The following is a 13,096-nucleotide window of genomic DNA, read 5'->3' as shown; positions in this document are numbered from 1 at the left end:
ACGCTATGTGTAGCTATGCGAACTGCGTAGTCCGGTAGGGAAAATGCTGTTCGCACTGATTGCACAGTGCCGGATGCTTGTCCGCACTGTGCAATCAGTGCAAATGGCATCTTGCACAGTGCAAGAGGTCGTTTTCTGCCGCTTGAGTAGATTTGTACTCGAGCGGCAGCTTTCTCAACACGGACTAGTAGTTTCTCATCGCGAGCGGTCGCGAGCATACGCGACCACTCGCAATGATAAACCTGACCTCCCTGCATTGAGAATCTCGCCGGGAGGTTTATTTTCCACGCTCGCGATCGGCAACTTGGTGTTGCTGATCGCGAACGAGGAAAATGTCTCGCCGGGATGGTGATTTTGCTCGCTCGCGGTCGCCAACTTGACGTTGAGGACTGCGAGCGAGCAAAAGGTGCCTGGTACACTATGCATTTTTGCACTGTGCTACGTGCAATTCGAGTAGCCCGTAGTTGTGCAAACTACGCACACTAGTGTTCAGCCCAGGGTTAATTTTAGGCCTAATCAATGAATACATGAAATGTGAGTGGGACCCACTCCTGGACAGCCATGGTCGCTCCGGGCTGGATGTGTAGTGGAATCCGGCGCGATCCACACACTCGATGCTCTGGTCACCGTAGATAATTTGGAACACTTGGCATAAGAGGGCACAAGATTCTTCACCAGCATCCTGTGTGCAAGAGAAGAGGCCAGTTAGTCCAGAGAGGATCAAGTAAAGGATGGCACAGTCAGATTAAACACCCTCCCGCCCAGAAGTGTGAGCTCCCTCACAGAAGCGTGACCTTCTTCCAAAAAAGTACTGTCTTATCATGGCTACCTACTTTCTTTGCATTGGCGTATTGCAAAATAACAAGTCTACAAATATTATAAAGAGCATTAGAGCTAAACAAAGACCAAGTGAGGCCCCCTTCGAGATTAGCCCATACGCACGGTTTATGTCCCATTTGTCCCTTCAGTGTAAGCGCTCACTCACCCGCACAAGCTTCCTCCCTTCTAGTAGTGCATGCTCCCTCCCAGCGTAGCTTCACCCAAGCAGAAGTCCCTGCTTCACTCCATATGATCCAGCAAGATGGACTTTCTCCCAGCAATATGAGGTCTTCTCCTACCAGCGGGGTGCAAACACACGCAGTAGAGCTCCCACCCTAGCAGGACTTCTCCCCCAGCAGAGGTCTTCGAGAAATGTGGAAGTACTGGGCAGTCTGGGTGTGGCTCCTTGTCTTATGACATACCTTGTTCTCCACGGCCAGGATGATCAGGTTGCAGTAGGCGTCAGGACATGGTACTTTTGGGTCCAGTGGGGAGCTTCCCATGTGCCGCCGCTCCCAGCTCCCATACGTCTTTCCCCTCTCCCAGCTCCCACTGTAAGCTTGTCCCCTCTCCCAGCTGCCTGTGGGCTTGCCCGTCTTCCCCCTCTCCCAGCTGCCAGCGGGTTTTCCTGTGTTCCTTTTCTCCCAACTCCCACTAAATGTGAACCTTCTTTCCCAACTGCCGAAGGCACGCCCTCCTTGCTTCTTCTCCCAACTGCGGTTTGCCTGCTTTCTCTCCAGGCTCCCTCCCCCCGTAGGGCGGCCATCTTGGCCTGTCCGTGACATTTTCCAGTCCAGGCTGCATATGGTGTGACGCCGCTCCATGTTGCCTCCTGGCTGTTTAGGTTCTGTGCTGCTGCCAACCTGGCTCGTCTCTGCTGATCCACCGGTGGGTTTATGCTCTGCCTCGCTGCCTGGGTATTTACCAAGGCTTCCTCCGGCAGGGACAGGGTCAACACCCAGACCTGCAAAATGTAAGAGAGAAATGGCTTCAGCGGAAGCCAGTGAGTAGGCTATCTATAATCGAAGAGCTGCTAGAAGAGGCGGTGGAGACAAAAACAGTACATGGGGCACCGGGGGTTGGGCAGCGGTATGGCTGTTTGAGCGGCACGCCCAAGAAAATGCTAGTAATTTAGATCCGGGTCTTTTGCTGTAAGGGCGACAACCTATGAGAGTTGGTGTGGCAACTGGATGGGTGGGGCAGAAAAACACATCTAACAGGGTTTTTTGGGTGGCAGACAAGCAGGTACAAGGAGAAGGTTCTGGCATTGAGCCCAAAAGGGGTTGTGGCCTGGCTGGGGGACACCTTGGCACAGGGAGCGGATGGGAGAAGCTGTGGTCAGGTGTTGAAGGATATGAGTGAGAATAAAGGGGTTTTGCTGAATGGTAAATTGTTGCAGTTGAGGTGTTGTTTCATGTTGGGGGGAGGCTTACTAGTGATGGGGGAGTAGTTATTCAATGTATTAGTAGGGTGGGGAGTATTCAAATTGATGTAATGTTTGAAGAAGTTAAAATTGCTTCCCTGTCCTAATAAAGAGGCCTTTTACTTGATGGGGAGTCCTGTTATTGTCCCATATTGACAGATGAAATAAAAATAAAAAGTGTGGGTTAGAGGGACCATGCTTGCTATGGTATCCTTTGTTGAACCCCCCATGGCAGACCCCATGCCAGAGCTGGAGGTAGAGTGGCGCTTGAGGAGACCCCATACCAGTCTTCAGGACGAGCAGGTGCAGGGCATCATCTCGCAAGTAGGAGGCGGCTGCAATTTCATGCGTGGGGATCCGCAGGATCAGCTCCTCGTTGTCCCGCCACGTCAGGAGGAGGCAGCGGGCCGACAGGCTCAGGATGCAGTCCTGCTCCACCGTAGTCTTGAGGGGGAGCTCCTTCAGCTGCTGCAGGGATGGGGAGTCAGGATTAGGGTGGGGGGCTCAGAGCTTTACAATCAGAGCTGAAATAGGGAGGATGGTACACCACAGACTGGACACTAGATTCAAAGACACTAATCACACACAGAGAAATGCCCAGAGGTTCAGAGTTAGGACACTGGGGGCACACTCAACTGGGACACAGCACTAATCATCTAAACTTTAAAACTGAGCTTGTGGCAAGCATTAGGGCTTTTAAGATGGAGCTCTCCAGAGCTCCATCCTTTCAAGGAGCACTTTCTTCCAAACACCTTGGGAAATAGGAAATGTACTTGGTTGTAAAGCACCTGAAGTGGGGGCAATGGAAAATACTACTTTAGCACTTGGAATTCATTCCACAGATCTAGGCGACACCTCGCAAAAGCAATGCGCAGAGTTCATTTGAGTTCTAATCAGATGTGTCCCCTAACTGAGGAGGGTTCTCTTTGTCTCTTTTGTAAAACCTTAAAACCCTATCCCAGGGTCATAGCTTGTGGGGAGGGGGGCAGGGTGTAACACCTCCCTAATAAATGCATCCTCAATGAGATGGTTGGGTCCAGGCACTCAGAGTTGGGTTTGGCGGTGCCAGTGTTAAGTTTCTCTTTGGTCCAAAAGCACTCACAGAACATGCAGGTGCCCCCCTTAACCTCTTCAGAACTTGTTGAGACTGGACCATTTATCTGCCGTCTGCCAGCCACATGCAAAGAAAATGAAAACCAATTAGGCAGCATTGAGACTTCATGACTCATGTACTGGGGGGTCTCATACACAATGTCAAAATATATTAACCATGAAGAAAGGGAAGAGCAGGTTTAGTAGCAGAGGTCCTCTGTGCGATAGTTTTTCTACTTTTTATTTCAGAGATTAGAGATGTGAATTACACAGTGCCCTCTTGCACTTTAGTGTTTTATAGCGGACGGTCAGGGATGAATTAAGAATTTGAGCCCTTCCATATTTCTGTTCATACTTTCCAGCTGACATTTCTTTCGCTACTAAATTGGACTTTCAAGTATCTATATGCAAATATGCATAACTACACTGGCCTTTTTGTTCATATAAATAAGTGCTAAGAATGTTGGAAGACATCTTTTTTCTTTGTTGGAGGGGTACCATGCTAGTTACCCAGTGGCTCCTTTAATTTGATATCTCCACCTCCTTATCGCATTCTATATTTAGACTCCATGGACAGAATACTGTTTGAAGAACAGCACATTAAACCTGAGATGCTTCTGCTGGTATAACTAGCACTGGCAAAGCCACAGATCTCGCCTTTGAAACCTATTGACTTCGTCAGTGGTTTAAAAAAAATATCCAACGTGGCCAGCCGTGTCATGTTGAAGGCACACGCAACATGCATGGGAATGCCTGTAAAATGACACAGGTGCTTTTTTTTGTTTGCCATTTTAAGTTGGATTGGCAAATAAAATTAAAAAATGTGCAAAAGCATAATTTTTTGAAGTGTGGGTGGGGGTGGGCTCAAACACGGAGGGTGCGCGTGGGCAGAGATTACTCCAAGTTAGTATATAAAAAGAATGGATCTAGAGTCTTTGTAATACTTCTCAAACATGCTACGTTCTGTCAGTGTAGAAGAATAGACTGATTATCATCCAGGTTTGCAACAACGAACATGTCGAGAATGTCTTTTAGAACATCACTGTTTAGATTCTGGAATGCTGCTGGTGCATTGGCTATGCCAAACGGCATTACAAAATATTCAGTCTGACCACATTTGGTGTTAAAAGCAGTTTTCTTTCCATCCACCATCTTTATCAGTACCAAAGTGTAAGCACCCCAACGTTTCAGCTTTGTGAACATTTTGCTTATCGTCATTGATTTAATAATGTGGAAATTAGATGCAACGAATGTTGACTGCAACTGGTGATGACCTTAAATGTGTGGTAGTCTATTTAAAGTCTTAATTCTCCATGACGTTTAGGGACGAAATAGATAGGTGTGCAAGCAGTGGATGTGGAGTACTGGAAAAATCCCCTTGCCACAGAATCTTCAATGTATTTCTTCTTCACATATGGTGAGGGCATACATTTTACTTTGAAGAATCAATTTTAACAATCATAAGACCTCCGTGGTGGCAAGATATTTGCTCCTTTTTCTTCACTTACAGAGAGATAAAATTGATAGTGAGATGATACTGTACAGGAAGAATCGCAGGAATTATCTCCTGATGGCCTAACTCGAGACAGTGTAGTAGTGACATAAAAGGTAAGCACAAATAAGGGAGTCACATGAGTGAACAAGTCGATGGCGGAAGAACCCACCAACTTCAGATATTGCTAGGCATAACTAGAAGGCAGTACTGGCTTAGATACTGCCAGAACCCCTTTTAATCTGGAAGCGAAGGACCATCTACCTGGAATACAGCGATGGCGCCTAAGATTGCGAAATCGGGCATTAAGAAAACAGAGGTTGAAAAGGGTGGTGGCCATTTTGAATCAGGCACAACTCTAACCATGCACAAGGGGCAGAGTGCAATGGGCAAAGGCTGTCCATTGCTGTCATGGTGACCAATGCTGCCTCCCCCCAGACACTGGCAAGCAGGGACCGTTATCACCTTGTGGTGAAGGTGGAGAATCAGGCTGAAACTTTCTGCCAACCCTGGCATCCCCAGCAACCCCCCGTAAGTCCTGACATAGTGAACCCAGCAGGAAGAAAATCCTTAAGGACCTTTGCTGTACCACCCATTAGTTGAAGGGCTTGTACACAGTTCTAGAAAAAAACTTTCATGGAGGAGCAGAGCAAAAAGAGTGTAGCAACTGTACAGGGCCTCCTTTTGATGTTATCTGTATTCTTCCTTTTAACACATAGCAACTTGAAGGATCCAACACAAATCCTAGCTCAAACCACACTGGTGTCAAACATGAACTCTGCATGGAGATTTGCCTTGGCATGTTCTTCTTACCCTTATCACCTACAGAGGGAGCACACTGCTGGAAAGAAAGCCAGCACCAGCTGTCCCATGCATTATGGTAGCTGCAGTTCATACTGTGTTTGAATTAATGACAAATAGAAAAGTTGAGGCTGAAAGGTTCCATTGCTGCTACTCCTGAGGCGGAAAGCCGGGAGGTGTAACTCACTCGTTTTTTAAAGATTGTGAATTGTTTTGCTTTTAAAATACTTGCCTACCTGAAATACACCTGATCCCATAACAGCTGATCACTAGCTGCTGGGACACGGAAACCACTCGTTTCTTGGCGCCATAGAACGCCGAAGGGAGACGACAGCCACGCCCACTTCTTGTTGGCCACGCCCCCTCCGCAGATATAAATAGAGCGCGCTGCCGCTGAACGCTGCTCCATTGCTGCTACTCCTGAGGCGAAAAGCCGGGAGGTGTAACTCACTCGTTTTTTAAAGATTGTGAATTGTTTTGCTTTTAAAATACTTGCCTACCTGAAATACACCTGATCCCATAACAGCTGATCACTAGCTGCTGGGACACGGAAACCACTCGTTTCTTGGCGCCATAGAACGCCGAAGGGAGACGACAGCCACGCCCACTTCTTGTTGGCCACGCCCCCTCCGCAGATATAAATAGAGCGCGCTGCCGCTGAACGCTGCTCCATTGCTGCTACTCCTGAGGCGAAAAGCCGGGAGGTGTAACTCACTCGTTTTTTAAAGATTGTGAATTGTTTTGCTTTTAAAATACTTGCCTACCTGAAATACACCTGATCCCATAACAGCTGATCACTAGCTGCTGGGACACGGAAACCACTCGTTTCTTGGCGCCATAGAACGCCGAAGGGAGACGACAGCCACGCCCACTTCTTGTTGGCCACGCCCCCTCCGCAGATATAAATAGAGCGCGCTGCCGCTGAACGCTGCTCCATTGCTGCTACTCCTGAGGCGAAAAGCCGGGAGGTGTAACTCACTCGTTTTTTAAAGATTGTGAATTGTTTTGCTTTTAAAATACTTGCCTACCTGAAATACACCTGATCCCATAACAGCTGATCACTAGCTACTGGGACACGGAAACCACTCGTTTCTTGGCGCCATAGAACGCCGAAGGGAGACGACAGCCACGCCCACTTCTTGTTGGCCACGCCCCCTCCGCAGATATAAATAGAGCGCGCTGCCGCTGAACGCTGCTCCATTGCTGCTACTCCTGAGGCGAAAAGCCGGGAGGTGTAACTCACTCGTTTTTTAAAGATTGTGAATTGTTTTGCTTTTAAAATACTTGCCTACCTGAAATACACCTGATCCCATAACAGCTGATCACTAGCTGCTGGGACACGGAAACCACTCGTTTCTTGGCGCCATAGAACGCCGAAGGGAGACGACAGCCACGCCCACTTCTTGTTGGCCACGCCCCTTCCGCAGATATAAATAGAGCGCGCTGCCGCTGAACGCTGCTCCATTGCTGCTACTCCTGAGGCGAAAAGCCGGGAGGTGTAACTCACTCGTTTTTTAAAGATTGTGAATTGTTTTGCTTTTAAAATACTTGCCTACCTGAAATACACCTGATCCCATAACAGCTGATCACTAGCTGCTGGGACACGGAAACCACTCGTTTCTTGGCGCCATAGAACGCCGAAGGGAGACGACAGCCACGCCCACTTCTTGTTGGCCACGCCCCCTCCGCAGATATAAATAGAGCGCGCTGCCGCTGAACGCTGCTCCATTGCTGCTACTCCTGAGGTGAAAAGCCGGGAGGTGTAACTCACTCGTTTTTTAAAGATTGTGAATTGTTTTGCTTTTAAAATACTTGCCTACCTGAAATACACCTGATCCCATAACAGCTGATCACTAGCTGCTGGGACACGGAAACCACTCGTTTCTTGGCGCCATAGAACGCCGAAGGGAGACGACAGCCACGCCCACTTCTTGTTGGCCACGCCCTCCCCTACGCTACCCGTCACCACTACTACTATGTGTCACTGTCGGAAGCGCAGCGGACGAGCGCAGCGGGCACGCCGATTGCGCGCCGAAGGCGCGCTTAAGGCAAGCTCGTCTGCGCTCGTCCGCGACGAGGACGCGCCTAGCGCCACAAACCCTGCCCGGCACAGCCCTTCATCCCCTGGCTCCACTCGGGATGCTTTACTCGACCTTCGGGGGTATGCGCAGGAAGGTAAGCTCTCCTTTGAAGAATCGGCCTTCCCACTTACTGACTTCCTACAACGGAACTTAATTGTAGGAGGCCTTTTGAACGTAAGATCCTTACCTAAACATGCCACTGAAATTAATCTTCTTATCGAGTCGCACCATCTAGATGTACTCTTTTTAACTGAGACATGGACACATGCAAACTGTGAGACAGACCTAGCAGCTGCTTGTCCGCTAAACTTTAACATCCTCCACCTCCCCAGACCTAAAGGCCGCGGTGGCGGAGTTGGTGTCATCTTTAAAGCCTCGTGGCAAACGAACATCCTAGACATAGACCCGACCCCTGGAACCGAGCTTTTTGGGCTGTCTATAAACTGCCATCAAGGCGAAACCTTCACGGTAATCGTCTGCTACCGCCCGCCTGGGGCCTTTTCTATCCCGCAACAGCAAGCCCTCCTCACGACTATCACCAACATGGCAACTTCTCACAGTAATCTTATACTTCTAGGAGACTTTAACCTTTGGCCAAATGGCAGTCTTGATGTAGGACTAGACAACCTTCGGCTGTCCTGTGATAATGTAGGCCTCCAACAACTGATAAAGGGCCCCACTCACTCCGCAGGCAACCGACTCGATCTTATCTTCTCGAGCCCAGGTCTAACCCAAGTAGGCGACATTCTGCCCATGAGTTGGACAGACCACTCGCTCATCAAACTCTACATTAAGAATGCCACAACAAGCAAAATCAAATCCCACCCACCCCCACAATTCTCGTACCGAAACTGGAAAGCGCTTGAAAAACTTAGTACCTCCACCGGAGCCTTTGAGGTGGAAGACAGTTTCGCTATTACCAGCTCAGTGGAAGACAACTACAGGTCCTTTAGCTCAAGAATCACTTCTCTTACGGACGCTGCTGCCCCTCTTAAGCTCTGTAAACCGAAAGGAAGAACCCCGGCTCCCTGGTACAACGACTCTTTGAAATCCCTTAAATCAGCCTGTAAACAAGCTGAGAGAAAGTGGAGACACGGATACTGTAACAACAATAAAATCCTTTGGAAGAAGTCACTCCGTGACTACAAGTCCGCTATTGCAGAAAGTAAAGCGAACTACTATTGCTCCACCATTACTAATGCAGCCAACAGTCCAAAAAGCATATTCCAGATTTTGGACAATATCTTACATCCCGACTGCGTCAAAAACTCCATCCCCCCCTCTCAGTCCCTCTGTGATAATCTTGCTCAGTTTTTCACTGATAAAATTGAGACCATCATTAATAACCTGGCAACACCCCCGCCTACCACTCTCTCCACCCTTCCCGAAATCATCTCCACTAACCCTGATTCCCTGAGGCCATCCTGTCCTTCCACGAACAAATTGCTGGCCTTCCCTCTTATTTCTCAAATAGAATTTGAAACAGTTGCACAGGGCATTACTTCCGGATCCCCCCTTGACCCTCTGCCACCGAAAATATGGAAAGCCTGTGGCCCCCAACTATTTCACACCCTTCGGTTGATATGCAACCAATCCCTGAGCTGTGGCGTCGTTCCCCGCTCTTGGAAGCAAGCGCTTATTACCCCGCTGCTAAAGAAACCCACGCTCAATCCAGACTGTTTGTCCAACTTCCGTCCCATATCACTCTTGCCCTTCCCAGTGAAGGTGCTCGAACGCTGGGTCAGTAAATGCCTCTCAACCTACCTTGAGCAGCACCATTTTCTGGACGAATTCCAATTTGGGTTTCGCCCAGCCCATGGCACTGAAACCGCGGTGCTCACGGCCATGGAGGAGCTTCGAATGCGCGCAGACAGGGGCCAAGCTGTGGCCCTCATTTTACTTGACTTGTCTGCCGCATTCGATACTGTCAATCACAGAATCCTGCTCCAGCGGTTGAGAGCGGCAGGGATTGACGGCACGGCCCTTATTTGGTTTCACTCCTACCTCAGCGACAGAAAACAAGCTATCTCCCTTCCCCCTTTTCAATCGGTTTTTTCCCCGGTCCCACACGGTGTCCCCCAGGGTTCCTCTATCAGTCCGATTCTTTTTAACGTTTACTTAAAACCTCTGGTCACGTTAATCAAGTCACACAACATGACCACAGTAAACTATGCGGACGATACACAGCTCCTTCTCTCGTGGGAAGGCGAAGACTCCATCTCCTTACAAGCCTTCCATGACTGCCTACGAGACACGGCACGCTGGCTGCACCAGAACTCTCTTCAGTTCAACTCCGCAAAGACTGAGGTGATGTACTGTCCTGCGAGTCGCATACCCCGCCCTTTGCCCGCTGAGTTCTGGCCCCCGGAGAACTCCAACAACCCCCCACCAGTTACCACCGTCCGTAACCTGGGCGTCATGCTCAACCATCAATTGAGCATGGAGACTCAGGTCTCAAGAACAGTCGCAACCTGCACCGGCCTTATGCGCTCACTGCGCAAAGTCTTGCCTCTGCTCCCATCCTCTGCCAGAGCACTAGTAGTCAGGTGTACTATTCTTAGTCGCCTTGACTACTGCAACGCCCTGCTGCTTGAATCTCCGGCGACACTACTGGACAGACTCCAACGAGTCCAGTCAGCAGCAGCCAAACTGGCTCTAGGATGGACCAGGAGATCATCGGCCACTGCCGCACTGGCCGAGTTACATTGGCTGCCTTTGAGGCAACGCATTGCCTTCAAGGCCCTTTGTTTGGTCTTCAAGGCACTGCATGGAACAGGACCCAGACCCCTCCAACGTCTATTCTCCTGGTATACCCCCACCAGAACACTTAGGTCCACTACTGCTTGCCTCGCGAGAGTGCCCAGATGTAAGACGGCCAGGATGGGAGGAAGATCGTTCAGAGTAGCTGCAGCCAAGCTATGGAACAGTCTACCTGCCGAAATTCGCCATATCCCTCATCTCCTCCCATTCAGGAAACGTATCAAAACTTGGCTCTTTCCCCTGTCCCTATAACAAAAATAACTGGCCTTTTCCAGCTCCCCCCCGTCAATAAACCACAGAAGTAGCTATCAGCGCCAGGATACCTGCCAGGTGACAGTCGCGCTTTATAAATATTTTAAATAAATAAATAAATAAAAAGTATTTGCCACCACTCGTGGGAGCAGCCGGTGTTTGCTTTTCTGGACACTTGTTTCCGGGTTCCCCGGGTGCAGTGCATCATGTAATCTGTTGCAGATCTGATGAAATTCCCTGAGCATGGACAATGTGCAGGAAGAGGGGGAAGCCAACAGTGTGTGGAGGAGAGCTGGGCAGCCATGGATTGCTCATGTCCAAGTGGGAGTGGCAGGTGCACTTGGAGGCAATGAGGGAACAGGCAGCTCTAGTGAGGGTGGCACTGCATGCTGCTGGGACAGCATGGGTGTGTAATGCAGGAAGGATCCAATCAGGACAGCTTGGTTGTATGGGAGGGCAGAGCAGCAGATAGTGCTGCAGCGGTGGTGGTGGGGCCACAGTGTGTGTAACAACAAAAAGAGAGAGTAAGGGATTAACCACTAAGTGGAGGGCGGAACTCCTGGTCCCCTAGACCCTAATCTGTATAAACAAAAGGAGTATAACCATCGGACCACGGCGTAGGTCCTATTGGCGTGTGGGGAGATGGAGAAATCAAAAGAAAATTGTTCTTTTGTTAGAAGACCCCTCACTCACCAACCTGGTTGGTGACATGCTTCATCATCGGGGTCCCACCTGACAGCGGACGTGTAGGCGGAATGGCCGTTTTTCCTTACCTGTCACATTAGTGCTTTGGGAAGGTAATTTCCACCTCTGCTTCCCATGAAACAATAACCACTCGCACCACGAGTTTCTTTCTTTTTGCCTTCGCCTAATTGGTTTGTAAGGTCACCAACTGTAAGTACGCAGTTAGGTTACAGGGACCGAGGGTTGGATACACCTTAGCGAGTGTATACCACCCAGGTTCCTTTCACTTGGTCCTGACGAAAACCTGGTACATTCCACTACAGGTTGAAACATGTAGATCTTTTTTACACTCACATAGATACTGTCGGTCAATTTAACCTACGGAAGTATCGAGCAAACTGTTTTTAACATTGTCCAGTAGCTTCAGAATAAAAAATTTTTTCTAGAAGTTATACTTGGCCAATTTTTAATCTCACTTTCTTGCACTACACTCACACAAAAAAATTACCAGCTCCACTGTAGTCAGGTGTCGCAGCACACCCGGATGGCACTCGGCTGTCCGGGTGGGACCCCGATGATGGAGCATGTCACCAACCAGGTTGGTGAGTGAAAAAGAACACTTTTCTTTTGATTTCTCCATCTCCCCACACGCCAATAGGTCCTACGCCTTGGTCCGATGGTTATACTGGGGCCACAGTGCCACAGGACAGCGAGGGAGCCTGGGGCAGCACAGGGCAGATCTGGACAACTTGGGTGCGGGGGCCAGGGACCACCACTGAGTGAGTGAGGGAGGAACACCTCTGTTGCGATAGTGCCCTGGGGTGATACCAGTTGTTTGGGTGCAGGGAGTGACAAGAGACTGATTTAGCAATGGTTTCCCACCGTAGTGAAATGCTTCTGGAGATGTCTCTTTTTAAATGACAAAAAATGGCCCTTGTGAGGAACCCTCTTTGTAAATTCGCACACCCCTAGAATATACATGCTGGAGTAGTGAGCACGCTGCACATTGCCATGTGACTGACATGTTTTACAAGTGCATATATAAAATGCTAGGTAACCCCTTAACGCTGGGATTTTATAAACTGTGTGTTACATATTTAGCTAAAGATTTTCTTGTTCAGGAAGATTGATTTTTTCTGTTAGAAGTGAATTTCAACACTTCTCCAGAGTGCACTTTGGAGCCTGTTGTTACACACTGTGGATGCTTCATTGTTGTTAAATGTTTACCTTTGGATGCTTTCTAGAGCCAGACTGTCAGGCTAACTAGCATTTAAGACTAGATGTGGGGCTGGATGCTCTGGGGAATATGACACACGTCACAGAAGATGGGTCTGATGGTAGAGGCAACCGTGCAGCATTGCATGCAATAAGCATGTCTTGTCTGGGAGGTGCTAATGTAGCGTTGCGGCAGGCGGCTATTCCCCGCAACTGCTGAATGCGCAGTGCGAGACACTAGGGTGCAGTTGTGGTCTGCTTTGTGGTTGTTTTGGTCGCTCCCGGTCTCTGTATTTGTTGTGAAGTAAACGAGGGAGTCGAGGTGTTTGTAATAAATTAGGCCATGCTACATATTCAGCTGCATTCAAGGGGCAGAGCTAGATGATATGTGGCGACGAGGGTAGGGTTACAGTTTAAAGCCAGTTTGTTGTCTACATAGGGTGAAGGAGGTTGGGCTGGGGGTGGTCTGCTCTGAGT

At 49.1% G+C, this 13,096-nt stretch overlaps 1 protein-coding gene across 1 annotated transcript in view; it reads right to left on the bottom strand.

The window, feature by feature from the left end:
- Positions 1 to 13,096, bottom strand: part of CCM2L (CCM2 like scaffold protein) — an 89,867-nt gene that overhangs the window by 36,164 nt on the left and 40,607 nt on the right. The window contains exons 4-6 of the mRNA XM_078650446.1: positions 2,527 to 2,710; positions 1,242 to 1,783; positions 550 to 682 (exon numbers count right to left, since the gene is read on the bottom strand). Of these exons, the coding sequence (XP_078506572.1) occupies positions 550 to 682; positions 1,242 to 1,783; positions 2,527 to 2,710 (859 nt within the window). The remainder of the gene's footprint in view (positions 1 to 549; positions 683 to 1,241; positions 1,784 to 2,526; positions 2,711 to 13,096) is intronic.

The sequence above is a fragment of the Lissotriton helveticus genome, chromosome 7 (assembly GCF_964261635.1).
Source record: "Lissotriton helveticus chromosome 7, aLisHel1.1, whole genome shotgun sequence".
NCBI classification, from domain to species: domain Eukaryota; kingdom Metazoa; phylum Chordata; class Amphibia; order Caudata; family Salamandridae; genus Lissotriton; species Lissotriton helveticus.
This window is presented reverse-complemented; position numbering and strand designations above follow the sequence as displayed.